The sequence below is a fragment of the Neomonachus schauinslandi genome, chromosome 6 (genome assembly GCF_002201575.2).
Source record: "Neomonachus schauinslandi chromosome 6, ASM220157v2, whole genome shotgun sequence".
Taxonomy (NCBI): Eukaryota; Metazoa; Chordata; class Mammalia; order Carnivora; family Phocidae; genus Neomonachus; species Neomonachus schauinslandi.
Genome location: NC_058408.1, coordinates 62,037,635 through 62,058,558, shown reverse-complemented (window position 1 = coordinate 62,058,558; position 20,924 = coordinate 62,037,635). Strand labels below are relative to the sequence as shown.

Below are 20,924 nucleotides of genomic sequence, written 5' to 3'. Positions count from 1 at the left end.
CTCTGCTTTTCCACCCTCATTTATTCTGAGGATATTTTTTTCCTCTTTTAAAATGATCCCTGGTTGTAATGGCTTACAATTTTCAGAGTAAATCAAAACCATTTATTGATCACTCACCATGTGCCAGATACTTTGCTAAGTGGCTTACATGGATTAATTTATTTAACACTCTCGCTAAATTTTAATAGTTCTTATCACTCAGCTGAGTGAAGAAACTGAGCAGCTCTGAGACATTAAGTAACTTGCCCAGGATCACAGACCTAAAAAGTGGCAGAGTAGAGATCTGAGCCAGGGTGGTTCCACAGCTGAATGGTATTATAGCTTTCTCGTGTTATAGATTTATTATCTTATAAAATCCTCGGGTGTTTTCACTGCCATCGTCAATGTAAGTATAGAATATAAAATAATTCCTCGTGTGCATTTACTTAGCATGCAATGTGCTAATGTGAACACTAGATGGCAACAAATGTCAAGGAACTATAAGAACAAAGTACCCATTTCATGAGCTCAAAGATCAAGTAGTTGGTTTCAAAATTAAAATATGGATACCATTTTACTTTTTTACTCTCAGAAAGCAAAATTCCTATTATGTTTTAACATACTTGAGATAAAGGCTAGTAGATGTGCACTGTATTTTGTAAACTGCACAGAAATCAGTTCTTGCATTATTACTCATTCAAGGAAAAATGCTTTAGATTCGCAATACGCAATAGCTTCTTTTGTTCTTAACTGTTAAATTTTTAAAAGCACTAATTACACTAATTACCTGCCTTTTAAGGTCTTTTGGTGGTGGGGCACCTGGGTGGCACAGTTAAGCGTCTGCCTTCAGCTCAGGTCATGATCCCAGGGTCCTGGAATAGAGAGCCCTGCATCAGGCTCCCTTCTCAGTGGTCTGCTTCTCCCTCTCTCTCTTCTCCTTCTTGTGCTCTCTCTCTCTCTAACCGTCCCCTCTTCAAATAAATAAATTTTTTAAAAATCTTTAAAAAAAATAAGGTATTTTGGTGGTGAGAGCTATGCAAACAGCTACCAAAATGATACCAGCTCAGTCAGACTATGGAGGAGGAAGAGATTAATTCAAGCAAGAAAGGGCTGGGGCAAACTTTTGGGAAGACTGCGGCCTGGGTTGAGCCCCAAGGTTGAATAGATAGATCAATACATTGCTGTAAAGTACAGTGTCAGCAAATTCATGGTCACATTCAGGAAGGTCACATTCCTGACCTTGTAAGTCATATTCAGGAAACAGCACAGGTCGTAGGAAAGAGTGTAGTGACAAATAAGGCTAGAAAAGTTAGGGTGGGGCCGTATTGTGAAAGATCTGGAAGGTCATGCTTTCATTTTACTGCAAGAGGGGAGCTACTCGAACAGGGAGAGTTACAATTGAGGGGGACTTTGGCAGCAACGGGCAAGATATGCTGGAACTGGAAGAGGCCTGAGCAAGACCAACAGAAGTCTGTTGTGATCATCTATGTAGGCCTAACCAGGATGGAAAGGGTGGGCAGAGTTTAAGAAGGGACCCCAAAGCCCCAAAGACAGAGGGATAGCTTGGCAACTGATTGGATGTTGAGAGTGTGGGATGGGGAGGGGCCAAGATATTTTAAAGGCTGCCAGCCAGGTTTGCTGCTAAGATGAGGATGCCATCATCTGAGAAAGAGAACACAGACAATGGGAGAAGGAGAAGGAGTGGTGGACAGGAAAATGGAGAGGAGCAGTAACTTGGTAGATTTTCAGATGCTAACAGAATGTCATACATAATCAGAGGTCTAGTAGCAGCAAGAAATGTAGGTCTGGTGCTCAAGAATGCTGTTAGAGCTAAAGGCACAAGGCGGGGGTGTTCAAATGCAGGGAATGTTCTGGACATGACAGGAGAGACAAATTCCTGGAAATGAGGAGAACGCAGGTGGAAGGCTATGAACTACTAATTATGTCTAAGGCTTGTGGAAAACAAGTGAAAAGAGATGGAGAAGAGTAGATAAGAGCAATACAAAAAGAACCCATGGGAGTAAATGTCAGATAAATCAAGGGGGAAAGATGACATGTTATGAAAGGACAGCCAATGGCTTCCAAGACAGCAGAGTCAGGAGTCGAATGAAGACGGAGATGACATCACTGGGCTTAGTAATCAGGAAGTGACTGGTGACCATTAATTAAGTGAGCAATTCAGCAGCATGAAGTCAGACTGCAATTTATTGCAAGCCTGACTGCAGTGTGCTCAGAAGTGAATGGAAGGCTGCAACAGTGGACACTCATTTTGAAAGGTCTGCCGGTGAAATGGTGGCAAGAAGTTAGTGGATGAAGTGGAAGCTGATCACATGAAGGCTGCCTGTTGTTTGTTTAAACAAGAATAACAGCTGGAGATGGATGAAGAGGGAAACAGAGGGGAGGGAGGGACCAAAGATACAAGAAGATGTGATGACAAATGGCTAGGAGACTTCAGTAACTTAGCAGATTTCATCTTGGGAAGTAAGAGGGCCAGAGAAGCAAGGAAAAATGAGTAGAGGACACGTCTGGGAGATGAGAAGATGTTGAAGAGGCTCTTGTCAGTTGGCTGTGACATCAGAAACTCAGGTCAGCTACCGAGTGAGGAGTTAACAGCAGAGCTGGGGACGTACAGAAAGTGGAATTCCTTCCTATGGTACAGAAGGTGGCCAACTGCAAAGAAAAGAACTGCTAAATAGTACTTCTAACCACTGAGGATGACCAGTATCAGTCTCCCGTGGAATTGATTCTGTGACTTTCTTCAGCATCACTTGAAAGGCTGAAAGTAGCAATAGGAAAAAAAAATGTGTGATTGAGCCTCTGCTGGGCACTGGCCATGGTGGTAAACTGGAAAGATAAGAATAAAAGAATTCTAGAGTGTTACTGAAAACAGATTACAATTCCCTTAGAGGATATTTTCTGAGAACCTATTACATGCCAAGCACTATGCAAGATGCTAAAGATTTACTAGTAATCAAGATGGGTAAGTTCCTTCCTATCAGAGATTTTAAAGTCTAATGAAAGGGGCACCTACGTGGTTCAGTCAGTTAAGCATCTAAGTCTTGATTTTGGCTCAGGTCATGATCTCAGGGTCATGAGATCGAGTCCCATGTTGGGCTCCCCGCTGAGTGTGGAGCCTGCTTGGGGTTCTCTCTCTCTCCCTCTGCCCCTCCCTCTCCCCCCCCCCCGCACACATGTGCACGCACACTCTAAATAAATAAATAAATAAATAAATAAATAAATAAATAAATAAATAAAAGTTTAATGAAAGATAAAGACAAATAAGGAAGACTAATACACTGATGAGTGCTGTACATAATGGGGAGTAGTTCTTACCTGGGGGCAATTCAGCATGCACGCACACACACACACACACATGCACACGTGCACATACACACACATGCACACACACGCATGTACACACATGCACGCACATGCACATGTACACACACATGCACACACACCCGTGGGAACCCCTGACAATATATGGAGACATCTCTGGTTGCCAGAACTTGGGGAAGAGGAGGTATGCTACCGGCATCTAGTGAATAGAGACCAGGGATGCTGGTAAAAATCCTATGATGTGCAGGCCGTACAAGGTCTAAAACAAAGAACTATGTAGTCCAAAATGTCAATAGTGCCAAGGCTGAGAAGCCTTTCTATGAAGACACATAAGAGGTACATCAAGTCTAGGCATGGGAGACCAGAGATTTTCTAGAGACAGCAGCAGACCTGAGAGATGGAGAAAACATCTAGGTGGGGAGTGAAGAATTTGCATGGCAGGTACGAACACCCAGGGGCTGTAACAGAAGCACAAAAACGGGGCAGAAGTGGCCGTCACCATCAGAGGTGCTAGCTCTTGAGGAAATACTTTGTGCCAGAGTTTCTAGAACATAACGGATACACATTTTAAAATGGAGTCCTTGGGGCGTCTGGGTGGCTCAGTCGGTGAAGCATCTGCCTGCAGCTCAGGTTATGATCCCAGGGTCCTGGGATGGAGCCCCACGTCGGGCTCCCTGCTCAGCGGGAAGCCTGCTTCTCCCTCTGCCACTGCCCCCCCACCACCTGGCTCTGCTCACTCGCTTTCTCTCTCTCTCTCTCAGATAAATAAAATCTTTAAAAATATAAATAAAATAAAATGCAGTCCTCACTAACAATCCTCTAAGTCAGATATTATTTCCATTTTACCGATGAGGAAAAACTGTGGCTGGGGGAATTAAGTAAGCTGTCCTAGGTCACCCAGCTGGGGAAATGGTGCAGCTGAGAGTTGAATCGAGGCCTGCTAACTCTAACAAAGACCTCACCCAACCCCTAAAGTCGACTGCCTTTCCAAGCTGACAGGGGCCGAGTCTGTTGGAGGACAGTAATAAGGAAGCCCATGCCAGACCTCAGAAGTATGCCAAAGGCTTAGAGACTGTCCTGAGGCAGTGGGCAATCCCAGACAGATTGGAAATCGAAGAATCACAGGATCAAATCTGCCTCGAAGAAAGGTCCCTTCTGGCTGCAGGGTAGTGTAGAGAACGCAGCGAAGGAAGAGGATGTTGTAATTCATAAACCCAGAGATAATGGTGTCCTGAACTAGAAAGGTGACAGTGAGGAAAGAATTCAAGAAGAGTTCAGAAACTAAGATTTGTACTTAGTGATTGGTGGGAAGTCAGCGTGAAGGAGAGAATGGCAACCAGCTTTCGGGTCAGGGCACGGTGGTGGACAGAGGTGCGGTCCCAGAGAGAACGCAGCAGCGTTGGGAGTAAATGTCATGAGTTCAGTTGGGGATGTGAAGTTCCTATTTAAATGGAAGGGGGGGCGCCTGGGTGGTGCGGTCAGTTAAGCATCTGACTCTTGATTTCGGCTTGGGTCGTGATCTCGGGATCATGGGATTGAGCCCTGCGTTGGGCTCTGTGCTCAGCAGGGAGTCTGCTTGAGATTCTCTCTCTCTCTCCCTCTCCTTCTGCCCCTCCCCCCAGCTTGCGCACATGCTCGCTCTCTCTCAAATAAGATCAAATAAATAAATCTTTATAAATAAAGGCAGGAAGGAAGGAATGAAGGAAGGAAGGAAATGGAATGGAATGGAATGGAACGGAACGGGAGAGGAAGAAGACCAGCCTGGACACAATAGATAAAACAAGACAGGAGAGGAGACTGAAGAAGCAGAGGCAGGAATGAGGACACTGAGGAGGTTTAATGGTGATAGGGAGGCAGAGAGAAGCGCTGGTCAGAGGTAGCAGATGCAGAGTTTGAGACACCACGGACACGTCGGTTCAGGTGACAGTTACCGTAGAAGAGGGGACATGTTAGAGGTAAGCAAGCCCAAGTGTGTTGGGACCATGGTGTTGTGTGTATTAACAACATGGATGTAGAAAGCTTTCAGGATGATCAAAGGAGGTAGGCGGAGGGTTCTGTGGACTGAATGTTTGTGCCCCTTCAAAATTCATGTGTTGAAACCTAAACCCCAATGTGATGGTATTAGGATGTTTGGCCTTTGGGAGGTGATTAGGTCCTTAGGATGGAGCCCTCATGAATAGGATTAGTGCCCTTATAAAAGAGGTCCCAGAGAGCTCCCTCCCCCCCCTCGGCCAGGTGAGGCCACACAGCAAGAAGACGGCCATCTGTGAACCAGGAAGCATGCCCTCACCAGACACCAGCTCTGCTGGTGCCTTCATCTTGGACTCCCCAGCCCTCAGAACTGTGAGAAATAAATGTTTGCTGTTGAAGCCAGTCAGGCTATGGTATTTTTGTTCTAGCAGCCTGAGCAGACAAAGATGAGGGGGAAAAGGGTCAGATGTTAATGCTCTTAAAAAGAGTCAAATAGCCAACAACTATTTTATAAACCCAAGTGATAACCATGGATGAGTTTCTTTGAAAAACAGTGTCAAACAGTGACACTGTGACAAATAGTAATTGAGAGTTTATATTGATTAAAATTAGGGAGAAGAGAGACCACGATGATTTCAAAGAGGATTGGTCACTAACGGAGAGGATAGAAGAAAGGCCTGGAACTGGCAGGAGGAGTGGAGTGCATGCTCATTCCTCCATTACAGCCAGATGAGATAATGAGTGGCAAAGGGCCTTCACTGGAGGGCTTGAGGGTCATGGTATCATCAAGGGACAAGAGTTCAGTACAAATGAACAACCAGGAGTATTTGAGGAAGACAAAATTTGTCAGAATGAACATAAGTTTCAGAGGCATCGGGGCATTAGTCACGGAAGCAATGATGGTCAGTGGTCTGGGAAGAGCCAGGGATGAACTGGGTAGAGACCAAGGGACAAGGGAGTGACTAAGGAGCTGACTATAGGGGTGAAGAGCCCCATACCTTAATAAAATACTGATGCTGAGGTGTGGCCCCCAAACACAGCAATGAATCAACAAGAACCTCCTAGGATTCAAAGTGCCTGCAACACGGCCTGATCATGAAGTGCTAATGATTACTGTCACTATCATTCAATGTGTGTGACTTAGCATCCATGGATCCAGACCCATTCATAGCCAAATATGCTATTCAATACACATATATTATTTATTATCTGTGGCATGTCTGGATGTTCTCAAAATTTCCCAGGCACAGGGGAGAAACATTTGTCAGTCGTCATACAGGAACTCATACGAATGGTGTTAAGGTTTTCACAGCGTTCAAAATTATCAGCAAATGAGGAGATGAAGTGTGCAAATCTCTCCACGCACTTTCCCACATGGTACTACATTCTCTGACTAGTGATATAACAGGAAGATTTGCAGAGGAAGAAGAATTCTACCAGGAAATCTGTTTCATTTCACAAAGTCACCATTAACAGCTTGGCATTCACTTTGCATGTTCGGAAGAAAAGAGTTTAGTCATGGAAGAATAACCACAGAAATACTTTGGAAAAGAAAACAGGGCAGTTACGGCGCGCCTTTATTTTGGTCTTCCGAGACTTGCCTTGGTTTTCTCGAAGTTGGCCTCCTCGGTCATCTGCAGAGCCTGTTTCACCTGCTCATAAGCACTGGCTTCTCTTTGCTGCCCATCTGTCAAGCTGCTCCTGACGGAGACCAGCGCAGACATTAAGTCATCCCTTTCCCTGTCAGCACAGAAAGAACATTCGAAACAAGACATGGTCAAACGATTCTGTATTCATAAGTGAGGAAGAGAAAGGCATTCGCACATGGTGGAAGACGAGCCGGGGGGGCTGGCTCGGCACATGGTAGAGCACGCCAGGAGAGAGACCCTCTGCCCTCCCTTGGTGAGGGCCAGGCAGAGCAGCCAGGAAAGCTGGACATTCATGGCAGGGCTCTGTCTGCGTGGGACAATAACCTGTTGTGCGGAGGACAGCCCCACTGTGGGCTGCAGAGTAAAGCCCAGAAAAGAGGAAGTTCGTTTAAAAATTAGAAGGGTGGGGGGCTGGGGGAAAAAAGGAGTAAGACAGAGAAGGCGGGAACTCTACCTCAAAGTGGAAGTTAACATGTTCAGGGGCTACTAAGGTCTTATCTACACTGACACCCCTCTCGTTTGTCTGAACAAATAGATCCTTGCCTGTTTGTCTTCCTCCACAGCCCCCTTTTCCGCCCTTCTCTTTCAATTAAATTCTTTCACCTCCTTATGAACACATTTCTTCTTTCAATGGGGAGGACTGCTGAATCACTCAACTGCCCTGGTCATGCAGAGAACACTCAGGATTTAATAAAATCTCATCCCGCTGGTTTGATCGCTGCCTGGCCCCACACCCTTGTCAGCAAATCTCAGAAGTCCTCTAAGCTAACTATTTCTTAGGGATAGATGCAACCAGATGCCAAAACACTTTGGCATGTAAACTAGCAAAGATCCAATCTCATGAGTTAAATAAATTCCGTAGAAGATTTTAGAATATTTGGAATTTATCCATTGGATAAAAATGATCACTAGACCAAAGAGAAAATGAAGTGGGAAACTTTCTACACACACACAAAGCAAAAAAAAAAAAAAAAAAAGTAAGTTGGACGTCTCTCTCTGCTATCCCATGCTTTGTTAAAGAGCTCAAGTTCTAAACTGTGGTTTCAAATTCAGTTCAAGTAACTGCTTGCAGTCCTTTTTTTTTGCCAAGTCCTAAACTACCAGGAAAGAGCCAACTCTGATTTTTTTTTTTTTTAAGTTTAGCAACCGAGAAATAATTTCAAAGGTTATAATCTGAGTTTGAGTTGCTTTCAGAATTAACCAGTGACATGATTTAAAAAAAATTTTTTTTTTTAGATTTTATTTATTTATTTGACAGAGAGAGAGAGCACAAGCAGGGGGGAGCAGCAGAGGGAGAGGGAGAAGCAGACTCCCCACTGAGCAGGGAGCCCGATGTGGGGCTCAATCCCAGGACCCTGGGATCATGGCCTGAGCCGAAGGCAGACGCTTAATTGACTGAGCCACCCAGGCACCCCTAAAAAAATCTCTTAAAGATAAAATAATTTAAACTATTTGTGGTATTTGGAAAGCACTCATATTTTAAGAAATATGTAATACTGAACAAAGTTATAATTATTAGCAGTTTCATAAAAGCCCGTTTTGTTTAAAAAAAAAAAAAGAATGGCTTCAACTATCATAAAATTCATGAGAGCATAGTGATCTTCATTTTAGAATTTGCTGGTGTGTTTTGAATTGAGAAAAATAATTTACTCTTTCTTTTGTCCTAAAGGAAATGAAAAAAGGAGTTAATTATTTTGATCAAATATAATCAAACACAATGATTATGTGAAAGAGTAGAAGAATCAAAGCAAGGTTAAATCACTCTCGTTATGTCAAACACAGATTACTTGAAGGCAAAGTGAATTTATACTTATCTGCATTTCAAAAAAGCTCTAACATAAAAGAGTACTAGCTTCATTGAGAATATGCAGTCCAACTAGAATGCACGACTCTAGAAAATAATTCACTCTTTAAGGACAAGTCAAAATGGGCATCAGACCATCACCTTTCTTAGAGTTGTAAGTCAGACTGAGAAAGCATTCAGTGATGCTCTGACCTCTTTGGGATGCCATGCCTCACTGAAGCCAAGGTTCCAACTAAAAGAATTAACAGAAAAGCTGTGTTGATAGTATGCTGACAGATCACAACAGGATCAAAATCGAACAAATCTGTTTCTTACAGGAGACTTAACGCTTAATATATTTAATTTCTTTTCAGTATGTCCTCTTGCTGAGAGGCGTTTGCCACATTAGCAGATACTCAGTGGAATAAAGGACAAAAGACCAATCGAACAAGTAGTGACTTTGCTATAGGAGGGCATCAAAAGAGGTAAAGTAAAACTCCTCCCAGTTCTAATACCTTAGGATCTAGATTTAAAAAGTCACTAGGCTATTTAGAATTGGAGACTAAAGAGTTCAGGTGTTCTGGTTCAAAAACTTTTCAGACTATCGGCTCATCAGGTTCAGATGACAATCATCAAAGATAAACACCCCCAAATACTGATGTCTTGTTAACCTCATCATTCAACAGCGAGCCCATGAAATGATGATACTAAACATCTGTATGGCCACTGGACTGACACACTCCAATTTTCTGGAAGAGAAATGTACCCATGCTTTAAGGCGGCCCTCAGACCAGCTGGGAAGCTCCAGAGAGATGCTTAAATTGCACACACACTTACAGGTGCAGGAAGCCATCTTGATAATTTAGGATTATCCACTCAGTCCCTACATTTTTTGTTTTGCTTTGTTTCAACTCGGTCAGCCCATATCCAAATAGCAAGCACTTGAAACAGACGCAACTCTGGGCATGTTAGCCCTGCCTTCAACACGAGGCCTTGCTTCCAGTCCCATTCCTAGGTCACCTTCTTGATTTAGCTCCTTTTTTAGCCCCAGCCCCAACCTACTCCACATTATCTGGCCTTCAAGAGCAGTCAATCCCGGCCACCCTGGAGAACTACCTGGGCCACTGCAGGCCTGCTCCAGAGCTCCCAATCCACAGGCCCAGCCCAGAGCCAGACCCCAGTGCACCTCTCTCAGTGGGAAGCTGTACAAATACATATGACCTACCAGTGTGAGTGTGAGGTGGCAGTTCGCCAAATTACCATCTGCAATGGCCAAAGGTCTGCGAGTGCTTCAAGAACACCATCTAAGTGTCATCAAGGAGTTTTTCGAAGCAGAGCAAGCAACACGGCATCAACACTGCCACATTCCACGATCAAAAGACCCTGAAAGAGCAGCCAATGCACAAGTTGAGGCAAGGAGCGGGTGCGAGTTCTGGGATGAACCAGCTAATGAGCATGGAGTATTTAAGGAATTTAGTGCAACAATCAGAGCGACAAGGGCCGAGAAAGTCCCTGAATAATCTGGATCAGATGTTTAAAATAAGGAAAAGGGAGAGTTGGTCTGATATATGAGCATGAGCTTCATCTTGAAAGATAAGGTGTCTAAGAAATGCCTGAAATTTCTCAGCTATTCCACAGTGAGTACCAGTTTCAAGCATCATTAAGCATCATTAGTATTATTCCTGTCTTTTAAAAGCAAGTCTAGAGGGCTGACTACAACATTTCCTTGTTCCTCATTTCTGGGAAGTTCCTGCCATAGTCTTTCAAAGCCAACTATACACCACATTGCCAAGACCCACTCAAAATTCACAAGCTGGACTAAAGTCCCAGGATAGTATAGTAGTAATCACTTCTCCTTTCTAAACAGTACTCTGAAACTTCTCCAAGACACTAGGAGCTATAGAAAAGGATCGAATTACAAAGCAGTTCCATCCTGATTATCATTTGAAGGTGTTTTGATCATTACTCAAGAAAGAGAGGTCACTGTCATCGCTCTTACTTACCTCAAGGCATAATGAGGCCTGAGTGAAAGGCAGAAGTTCAGAAACACTAGGAGGACTTCAAAGCAACTTTTAAAATGTATCCAATGTCATCAACAGTTGTTAGGTATACTCTCCAAAAAGTCCTTATGGTCCTAACACAACGCCACAAACATACTGGTGGTTTGATCTCGAGGTCATGCCGGGTCCTGTCCCTTTCAAGAGCTCGAGGCACTCCCGTCATATAGCCAATACAGTCTGTGCTAGAAGTTCCACAAAGGAACTTACAGCTCATGTCACAATGCCACATTTCAAGTAGAGGCCAGGAGATTCTTTTGATTCATCATATTTGGGATATAATTTTTTAAAATTCCATCTTAGAGTCCTGCAGGAAATTCTACGATACAGCTTACTGAGGGTCCAGGCTTCTAATTATGCAGAAAACTAGAAATCCAGACCCAAAAAGTGCTGGCCACTCTTCAAAGGCAGCATAACACTCAATATTCAGCCTTCTGCATTAATAAGTTGAAAGAAGCTGAACACCAGCTGAGGCCAAAGGAATCCTATAGACAAAGGTTTCATTGACAATAAAAGCAGGAGCCTTCCACTGTACTCTGTTAGGAAAGCAGAACATGAGCTCATGATATGCTGACAAAGCAGAAAATTGAACAGAGAAGGCTGACATTTATTTTAAAAGGCTAAGAGCTAAAATGTAGAATAGTCACAAAGGAATACATAACCAAGGAAGAATCTAATTTCTAAATGACTGCCAGCCTTGAAATCAATGTAAACTTTGTAGCTTCCTCTTTTTTTTTTTTTTTTTTTGTAGCTTCCTCTTAAAATATTTTTCTCATGACCTATAAGGATAATATGAAAGGCAACAGGGGAAAAAAAAACCCTGTCTTTTATTTGTTGGTTTGGCTATGCTAGATCACTTAGTTAAACTCTGTTTCTCTTCATCTGTGTGACTTTGAATATGCTTTTTGCCCTTTTTAAATGAATTTTTCATTATATTTTCCTTGTAAATGTAATTACCAACATGGGTAAAGACCCACTTGACACCTACTTTCGATTTCGGTGCCTTCCTCTCCCTCTCCAGGGGTAATCCCTGTTAAATATTGGGTGCTTATTCTTTCAAACCTTTTTCTGTGCCTATGTATGAACCTGGAGAAAATACATAGTATGGCTGTGCATGGCCTTTTTTTAAAAAATAAAAATACAAATGGGTTTCATTTCAGACGTGTTTTTTTCATCTTTATTTTTTTCCCTCAACAACATATTGTGGAGCTTAGTCCCACATTAGTACATATAGATCTACCTCACTCTTTTTTTCTTTTACTGTGCATAACATAATTTATCTAAACCCTTGAAGGATATTTAGGTTGTTCACACCTAAAAGAAACACTTCTTTTCCTCCAGTTTCTGTACTCACAACACTTCTGACACCTTATGTGTGCATTTTCCACACCAAGCAATTTTCTAATTCTCAGTTGATACGAACTCAATTGGGACATTAATTTCCTGGAGTCAGCACAGACCCCACAGGTTAGTGCTCAGTCCCATAAGACTGTCCCCCACCTTAGGTGCCAACTGCAAGTCCCAGATGGTCACCTGTACTTCTGAGCAACTGGCCATAAGTCAGGGGTTCTCATGACCCCTTCCTCAGCCTTGATAATTTGCTACGACAGCTCACAGAACTCAGGAAAGTGCTTTACTTACTATTTCCCATTTACTATAAAGGTACAAGTCACAAAGGGCTAAGTGGAAGAGATGCATAGAGCAAAGTGTGTGGGAAGCAGAGTGGAGCTTCCATGCCCTCTCTGGGCGTGCCACCCTTCCAGCACCTTGATATGTTCACCAAGCCAGAAGCCCTCCAAATTCCATTGTTTAGGGTTTTTAGGGAGGTTCTTTAGGCATGATTGATAAAATCATTAGCCACTGGTGATTGAACTCAATCTCCAGTCCCTGCCTACTCCCCAGAGATTTCGGAATAGGGGCTGAAAGTTCCAATCCTCTAATCACATGGATGGTTCCCTTGGTGACTAGCCTCCCCCATCCTTAGTGGGTTTCCAAAAGTCATCTCATTAACATAAACTCAGGTGTGGCTGAAAGGAGCTTGAAAGAATAACAAAAGATGTTCCTTTCACCTTGGTTTCAGAGCTATTTCAGGAGCAGGGGACAGAAACCAAATATAACAAAGGATGTTCCTATTGTTCTTATCATTTAGGACATTACAGGGGTTTTAGGAGCTCTGTGCCAGGAACTAAAGATAAAGACCAAAATATGTATTTCTTATCCTATCACACTATCACAACACCAATTATAAGTAATGTTGCAAAAGCATTCCCTAGAACGGCCCCATTGTGCACATACACAGGTTCTCTGGGGTAGATTTTGAAACATGTAATACACAGTTCAACTATGAATGGATAATGCTAAATTACCCTACAAAGTAATATCGACTTACAGTTCCCACCAGCAGTGTGTGAAAATATCCACTCACTCATGGCCTCCCCAATTCTTGTCACTATCAATCTCCTTAATTTTCACCAACTTGAAGGGTTTTTTGAAAAATCTGTATTTCCCTCAATAATAACAGAGTGAATACCTTCTCATACATTGACATCTTCCTATTTGATTGCTCACCAGTTCTTATTCTTTATCCACATTGCAACTGGGCAGTTTGTCTTTCATGTCTGTTTCAAAGGATGTTCTTGAGATAGTGCACCAATTTTTTGTTATGTAACATGCAAATATTTTCCCCAGTCTTTTAATTTCAATTTGTATCATGATATCATAAGAAGTTTGTTTTTAATGAAGTTAAATGTATATATTTTTTTCCTTTATGGCATTCATTTTCCATACCATGTTCAGGACTTGACCTAGCCAAAAGCCATAAAGATAATTTTCTATATTTTCTTTTAATGCTTTTATAGGCTGAATTGTATCTGGGTCTTTAAACCATCTTGAATTTGTTTTTGTGAAGTATAGTTCTATTCTTTTTTTTTTTCAAATGTAAACAGGCAAATTTTTAATTCCTCTGAGTCTCAGTATCTCTAGCTGCAAAATGGGTGTAATATTTACCTCATACATGCTTTACTAAGGTTAAAAAAGATTATGTTTTTAAACTGCCTGGCAGAGTCCTTGGTATATAATAAATGTTTGCCACATGGTAGTTGGATCTGGAAATATATTTAATATATATTTAATAAATTTTATAGCTACGTGAAATATATAAGAATAATTTAATAATATATTTAATTAATATAGTATTTAACAAAAAGCAGGACCATCAGCTCAGATCATAAAAACTACCAGTCAGTCCATACTGGAGAAATTCAGTTTCTATATAACAACCAATAGGTTAGTTATGTATGGAAACCATGGCTACCAGACATTTTGATTGCTTTTGGAGTAGGAGAGGTACAGAGGAGTTTTAATATTTATAGAGCATTTATTATTCGGCAGGAACTGTTTTAAGCACCATATAGGTATTCTTTCAAAGAACCTTCAAAATAACGCTATTAAGGTACTTTTATCTCCGTTTTAAAAATGGGGAAATTGAGGCATGAGAGGTTAAGTAACTTTCGCGAGGTTACATGGCCAGTTACTAGGAGAGCCAGAATATGAGTCGAGGCAGTTTGTGCTCTAGCCACAAGGCTAAGTGCTCCAGTAAAATCTCAACATGTAGGTATTATTCCCTCAAACAAGAAAAGTCCAGACTCAGAGAGGTAAAGTAATTTGTGCAAAGGTCAAAACACTGGGGTAAAATTAGTCTGACTTTAAGGACTAAATCTTTCCATTCTCTACACCAGTTCCAACTGGAGGAACTCTGACTGCCAAAATGCCTTGTCCTATGAACAGCAAACCTTCAGAGTGTCTACCGCAGGCCAGGTCCTCTGCCAGAAGCCAGGGACACAGAAATAAACACATCACAGGTATCACCTCCAAGTATACACAATCTACTATAAAATCATAGAAGAAAGGCGCCTAAGTCGGTTGAGGGCGAGATGGGGTGAGGTTGGCGAGAGAATACTTCTTGGAGGCGGTGATGTCTGGGCTATTTAAATAAGTCCAAACAGAGAGAGGTGATCTTCAGCATACAGAAGAGTAGGGGGCACGGAAGAACACACACTATAAATCACCATTGGATGGTGTATTAAATAACAATTCTCAAATCCCACAGGATAACCTTTTCACAGGAAAAGGCTTCCCTGGAACAGTGAAGATAGGACAAAAAGGATGTATATAGAGAACTGTAGTATTTCAGCCTAGATGAAAACTTCAACTGCATGAAAGCTCATTTGGAAATTGTCCTTAGTCCATCTTCAAAAATTGATAGTGGATCTAAGGGTCGTTCTTCTGATGCACTCCCAATATTCCTCACAGCAGGCACGTGATAAAGATGTGATAAAAATTCACTCTACCTAAACTTCAGCTTGGAAATCCAAGACTTGGCAAAATCAAGAGAATTCCTCTCAGGGACGCCTGGGTGGTTCAGTTGGTTAAGCGTCTGCCTTCGGCTCAGGCCATGATTTTGGGGTCCTGGGATCGAGCCCCACATCAGGCTCCTTGCTCAGCAGGAGGCCTGCTTCTCCCTCTGCCTCTGCCACTCCTCCCAACACCCCCCCAACTCATGCTCCTTGTCCTCTCTCTCAAATAAATAAATAAAAAATATTTAAAAAGAGAATTCCTCTCAAACTCATTTTTGTTACAAATAGTGCCGGATTTGCAATTATAGACTCGTACACATGAACAGAATTGTAATGATTATCTACTTCGATTCTCTCCTTCAAGATGAGACTGAGGCCAAGAGAAGTAAAATTACCTGTCCCAGTGACCTGGTCACACACAGCTGGCAGAACCCACCTGTTCCATCTTCAAGAAAACTCCAGTGAAATAAAATAAAATCCATTTTATTTGAAGCTCAGCATCAATCCCACATGAGACAGCACGGGGATGAAAGAACACAATGCTCCTTTAAAGACACAGTTTTCCATGTTATGGAGCCTCCGTGTGGAGAAACTACTTACTTAGTCAGTCTTTCAATGGTCTGCATGTGAACATTATTATGGGTTTGGGAGAGAACAGCTTCGTGCTGAGCACATTTCAAACAAAGGCCACCAACACAGTTAGACATATTAGCAGCGAGAAGAGACTCTTTATGCTTCAGTCGCTCCTTAAGATCTTCACAATTTTTCTGATATTCAGCTAGGTCTTTCCTGAAAAGAAGGGAAAGAAAGTTCTAGCGAATGACCATGTACACTACGTCACCTGTATCATCCCACAGATAACTGCTACGTCACCTGTATCATCCCACAGAGTGCTTAACTTATGAGGTGCTCTGTATACAATACCTGATTAATTCTTCCCACAGCCCTGAAACGTAAGTGTGATTACCCTAATTGACACTTTGAGTAAAATGAGACTTGAATATATTAAATAATTAGCCCAAGTTCTTATAAGATTTTAACACAGATTAGCCTGCCTCTTGATACCAGCTCTCTTTTCAAAGGATCCATCTCCATTATGTTATATCGTCCACCGATCAAAAATAAAACTCCAAATACAAATCCTAAGTCATTTCTCCTAATAAAAAGGTGAGGCAACGTAACACAACATCCTTGAATTGAGGGAAATACCCTATTCCAAGTGTTAACCCTTAAAATGTGTAGAGTACCTTAGAAGCTCATGGATTTCATCTGTGAGTCATTTATTGTTGCCCATTCTTCTTTAGGAAGAAAAAAACTAAAAAATCATTGAATCACAAAGTTCTATAAAGAGCTATTTCAAAAGAAAGTGGGCTACTCTCTTCTTTTAGAAAGAAGTTATATAGAATTTACCATTCATAAAGATTCATAAGCAGCAGCTATTAGCAGGAAATATGCAGTCTGCTAAAAGAAAGGGCTGAGGAAGTGTGTGTGTGTGTATGTGTGTGTATTTACTTTGTTTGTTTTACTATATGAGATAGTCCCTGGATGAGGTTCTCCATGCTGACTTTTTAAGGATAAAATGACCAGTGTATGGGTTGTATTCTCGCCCCCACCCCTTCCCAGTAAAGCTTTGGTAAAACCAACTGGGACAACTGAGCTTCCTTGCACACTTCCTTTCCTACTGTATATTATATATATATATATAAAAACTTCCTAGCTTTCAAAAGAGAAAATAGCCCTTAAATACCTGGACTACTGAAAGCAGGCACTTTATCTCCAGCTCAGTCAACTCTGCTGTCAATTTCTATTATACTCAGAGAGCTACAGCTATCCTAACTTGCTATCACAGAAGAGAGGTCAATAATAAGATGCCTGGCTATCACACACTACCTCCACTCTGGGATGTGGGGGCTTTCAGGCAGCCTTGAGGAGGTGAGAAAGATCTGCAGGCAATCTAAGGGTTAAAAAAGCTAAGCTAACGATAGTCTGAAGTGAAAAAAAAAAAAAAAGAGCTGTTTTTGCCCTATGCCTGAGATAATATCTCCAATGTAATAAGTTTTCTTTTTAAATATCATATAGAAAAAGTCTGACTTTCAAAGGCTTCGTAAAAAGAACTTTGGAAGCACATTCCAAAATCAAAGGGTCTCCATTACTATTTTTGTCAGTTTCAAATTCCAAACAGTTAGGTAGATTTGATTACTCGAAATGGCAAAAAAATAAAAAAGAAATAGATACCAGAAAGCCAGAGCTTCTGAGAATGGTGGTTTTCTCTCTTTCTTAAAGAAAATGCCTCTTTAAATAATCTTAAGGTATACTAAAGGGAAAAGAAAGATGTAGAAGGTGCAGGGAACAAAGTCTAGTTCATTGCAAAGCGGTATTTTAATGTAATTAAAGATGGCACATTTGACTTATGAATAAGACAAAATAATCACACTGCTATTAGCTTAAAAAATGAAGAATCAGGGCGTCTGGGTGGTTCAGCCAGTTAAGCAATTGACTCTTGACTTTGGCTCAGGTCATGATCCCAGGGTTGTGGGATTGAGCCCCACATCCAGCTCCACACTCAGCGTGGAGTCTACTTAAGATCCTCTCTCTCCCTCTGCCCCTCCCCCACTCGTGCTCGCTCGTGCTCTCTCTCTCTAAAAAACAAAAACAAAAACTGAAGAATCAAAACACAACAGAAATCAAAATAAAGACTTAGATAAAAAAAAAGCAAGAAAGCAAAAATTAGGCCACTTTTTAAACGTTAGGTTTCTTCATGAAAAAATAAAAGTCTCTACAGAAATCCTAAAACTAATCAGGTTAAGGTATAAAGTGAGTAAGAGCGTATTAAAAAATGAGCACAAAAGCCACGAGCTCTGGGTCTGGGTATTATTATTCTGCTTATGTCTCCAAACAATATGTGTCCTGAAGATTTTAAATTTTATTGCAAATTAGACTTAATAAAATTATAAAAAGTATTTCAAGTTTGTTTGATTGAAAAATATTTCACTGTCATTATTTAAAATAAGCTTCAACACCCCAAAAAATTCAATTCCTGGTATCTTTTTCTGCCCATAGTATATAATAAATCACTAATTGGTTAATCTGTAATATATAGATTTTATTGGGACTTCTAAAAAAACATGTCAAAAAGTACATGAAAACTTATTGTGTATACAGAAATCCCCCCCCAATCCACAGTTTCACTTTCCATGATTTGAGTTATGCAGGGTCAACCAAGGTCCAGCAGTAGATGATCCTCCTTCTGACAGATCATCGGAAGGTCAGTGGTAGCCTAACAATACGTCACAATGTGAATATCATTCCCCCCTACTTCATCTCACCCCCTGGGGATTTTAGATCTCCCATCATCTCAAACAGGAGGATCAGCCAGGACAATAAGATATTTTGAGAGACCACATTCCCATAACTCTTATTACAGTATTTTGTTATAACTATTCTATTTTTAGTTACCACTCTTAATCTCTTACTGTGCCTAATCTCTTACTAAATTAAACTTTACCATAGGTATGTACGTACATGAAAAAACAATATATATAAGGTTCAATACTATCCACAGTTTCAGGCATCCACTGAGGGTCCTGGAACATATCCCCCATGGAGAAGGGGAGACAGTATACTCATATTCATCATATATAGAAAAATACTCAAACTATTATTGTTATAATTTTAGATAAAAATACCTATAGAGAAAAAAAATGCTTGTAATTTGAAAACTAGAATGTTTATTTTCAGTATTTTATTTTAAAAGCATAATTTCTATCAGAGCAGCTAGTGATTCTTAATTTCTATGACAAAACATGAATATTTCATAACTAATGAAGGGATAAAATTTATAATTTAGCTCATAGTTCTTTGAAATGGGACTTCACAATTTTATGCCCCTGCTCCTTTAATAACCTGAGGATATTGCTTATATTGAACATAAAATGTCATCAAGTAATTCTTAAGTTGAGTAAAATTGGCATGTCAGCAAACATTCAAATACATTTTAAGATCATTATGCTTTTGCTATAATTTTTAAATGGACAATGATACTTTACCTCAAAAACTTCAATTGAGATTCCAGAATCTCACCCTTTTCTTCATAAGTAAGTTTTAGCCTCTCCTTTAGAAGAGAAAACAAAAAGTGTACATTTTCTCCATGCCCTGTGCTTTATCAGCAAGTTTGAATTATTAATATTAAACTCAATTTTTGTCCTTTTACCCAAGAAGAAATATAATGCGTCCTCTCAAGAAACACTTTCCCTAGTTCACCCAAACTTTTGTACTTTTATTGAGTGTATACCCACTCTTTGTGGACTGAGTCATAAAATGGTTATTACTGCCCCCCTGCCAATTTTGTTCAAAAATGCCTACATTAGATCTTACTTTTAAAAGTATGACTCTGAGAAGAACCAATTTTCACCTATAAGGTTCATGAGGGCAAGGATCAAATCTTACTGGAATCCCCCACTGTGATTGCTGTGTAATGACATACAATAAATGAGTGCTGGATCAATGATAAAAGGAAAGTTATAAATCACAATAAATAACAGACCAAATGGATGTACTAGCTACAATGCTGGCATCCCACTATTCCTTCATTCAGCAAATATTTATTGGGTATCTAAGATGAAGATGCCTTTAACCTCCAGGAGCTTATATTCTCAGAAGGAATAGAAAAACACAGGGACAATTTCAATTATATATTTCACTCCAGGGAGGTATATAGAAGGTAAACTGAAATCAGAGAGGCAGGAACTTGTAATTCAGCTTAAGAGAAATAAAGAAGGCTTCCTGGAGGAAGCGCTAATACTTAAAGGATTAACTTCCAACAGAACAAAAGGCACAGAGGCTGGAGAAAACATGTTGCACGTTTGACCAGTGAGTGGATCTGTATCCACTTACAAATACAATGCTAGATAGAAGAATGGATAGAGATGGGTGAACAGGTGAGAATAGGCCATGAGAAGAAAAAATATACAAGACCTTTACCCAGACAACTCATGTAATCTCCATGTAGTAGAGGCATTGGGTGGACATTGAAAACTTGATCAGATTTGAATCTTAAGTCACTCTGAAGTGTGGAAAAGAGAAGACCAATGAAGTGCATTGCATCTACATAGGAAAGAGATATGCCCCTACCCACCCCTGCTTGTGCTCTCTCTCTCTCTCAAATAAACAAATAAAATCTTTAAAACATAAAGGATTAGATGATATAATATCATAAAGCTATCTTCGGGATGCCTGGGTGGCTCATCGGTTAAGTGTCTGCCTGCCTTTGGCTCAGGTCATGATCCCAGGGTCCTGGGATCAAGTCCCACATCGGGCTCCTTGCTCAGCGGGGAGCCTGTTTCTCCCTCTGCCTGCCGCTCCCCCTGCTTGTGCTCTCTCTCTCTGTCTCTGATAAATAAATAAATAAATAAATAAATAAATAAATAAATAAAATCTTTAAAAGTAAATAAATAACGATATCTTCTCCCCCAAGTGACTTCTAGCAATCAATCTCCATCAAAAGACAATCTCAATCAAAGCCTCATAATGGCTTTCTGGAACTTGACAAATTAATTCTTTTTTTTTTTTTAAAAAGATTTTATTTACTTATTTGAGAGAGAGAGAGAGCGAAGAGGGTCAGAGGGAGAAGCAGACTCCCTGCCAAGCAGGGAGCCCGATGTGGGACTCAATCCCAGGACTCCAGGATCATGACCTGAGCTGAAGGCAGTCACTTAACCACTGAGCCACCCAGGTGCCCAACAATTAATTCTAAAACGTATTTGGAAATACAAAAGGCCAGACATAAGACACT

General features: G+C 40.8%; 1 protein-coding gene across 1 annotated transcript in view; it reads right to left on the bottom strand.

Annotated features, from left to right (window-relative positions):
- Window positions 1-20,924, bottom strand: part of SDCCAG8 (SHH signaling and ciliogenesis regulator SDCCAG8) — a 234,050-nt gene that overhangs the window by 167,314 nt on the left and 45,812 nt on the right. Inside the window, exons 7-9 of the mRNA XM_021682699.2 lie at window positions 19,180-19,244; window positions 15,734-15,922; window positions 6,891-7,029 (exon numbers count right to left, since the gene is read on the bottom strand). Of these exons, the coding sequence (XP_021538374.2) occupies window positions 6,891-7,029; window positions 15,734-15,922; window positions 19,180-19,244 (393 nt within the window). The remainder of the gene's footprint in view (window positions 1-6,890; window positions 7,030-15,733; window positions 15,923-19,179; window positions 19,245-20,924) is intronic.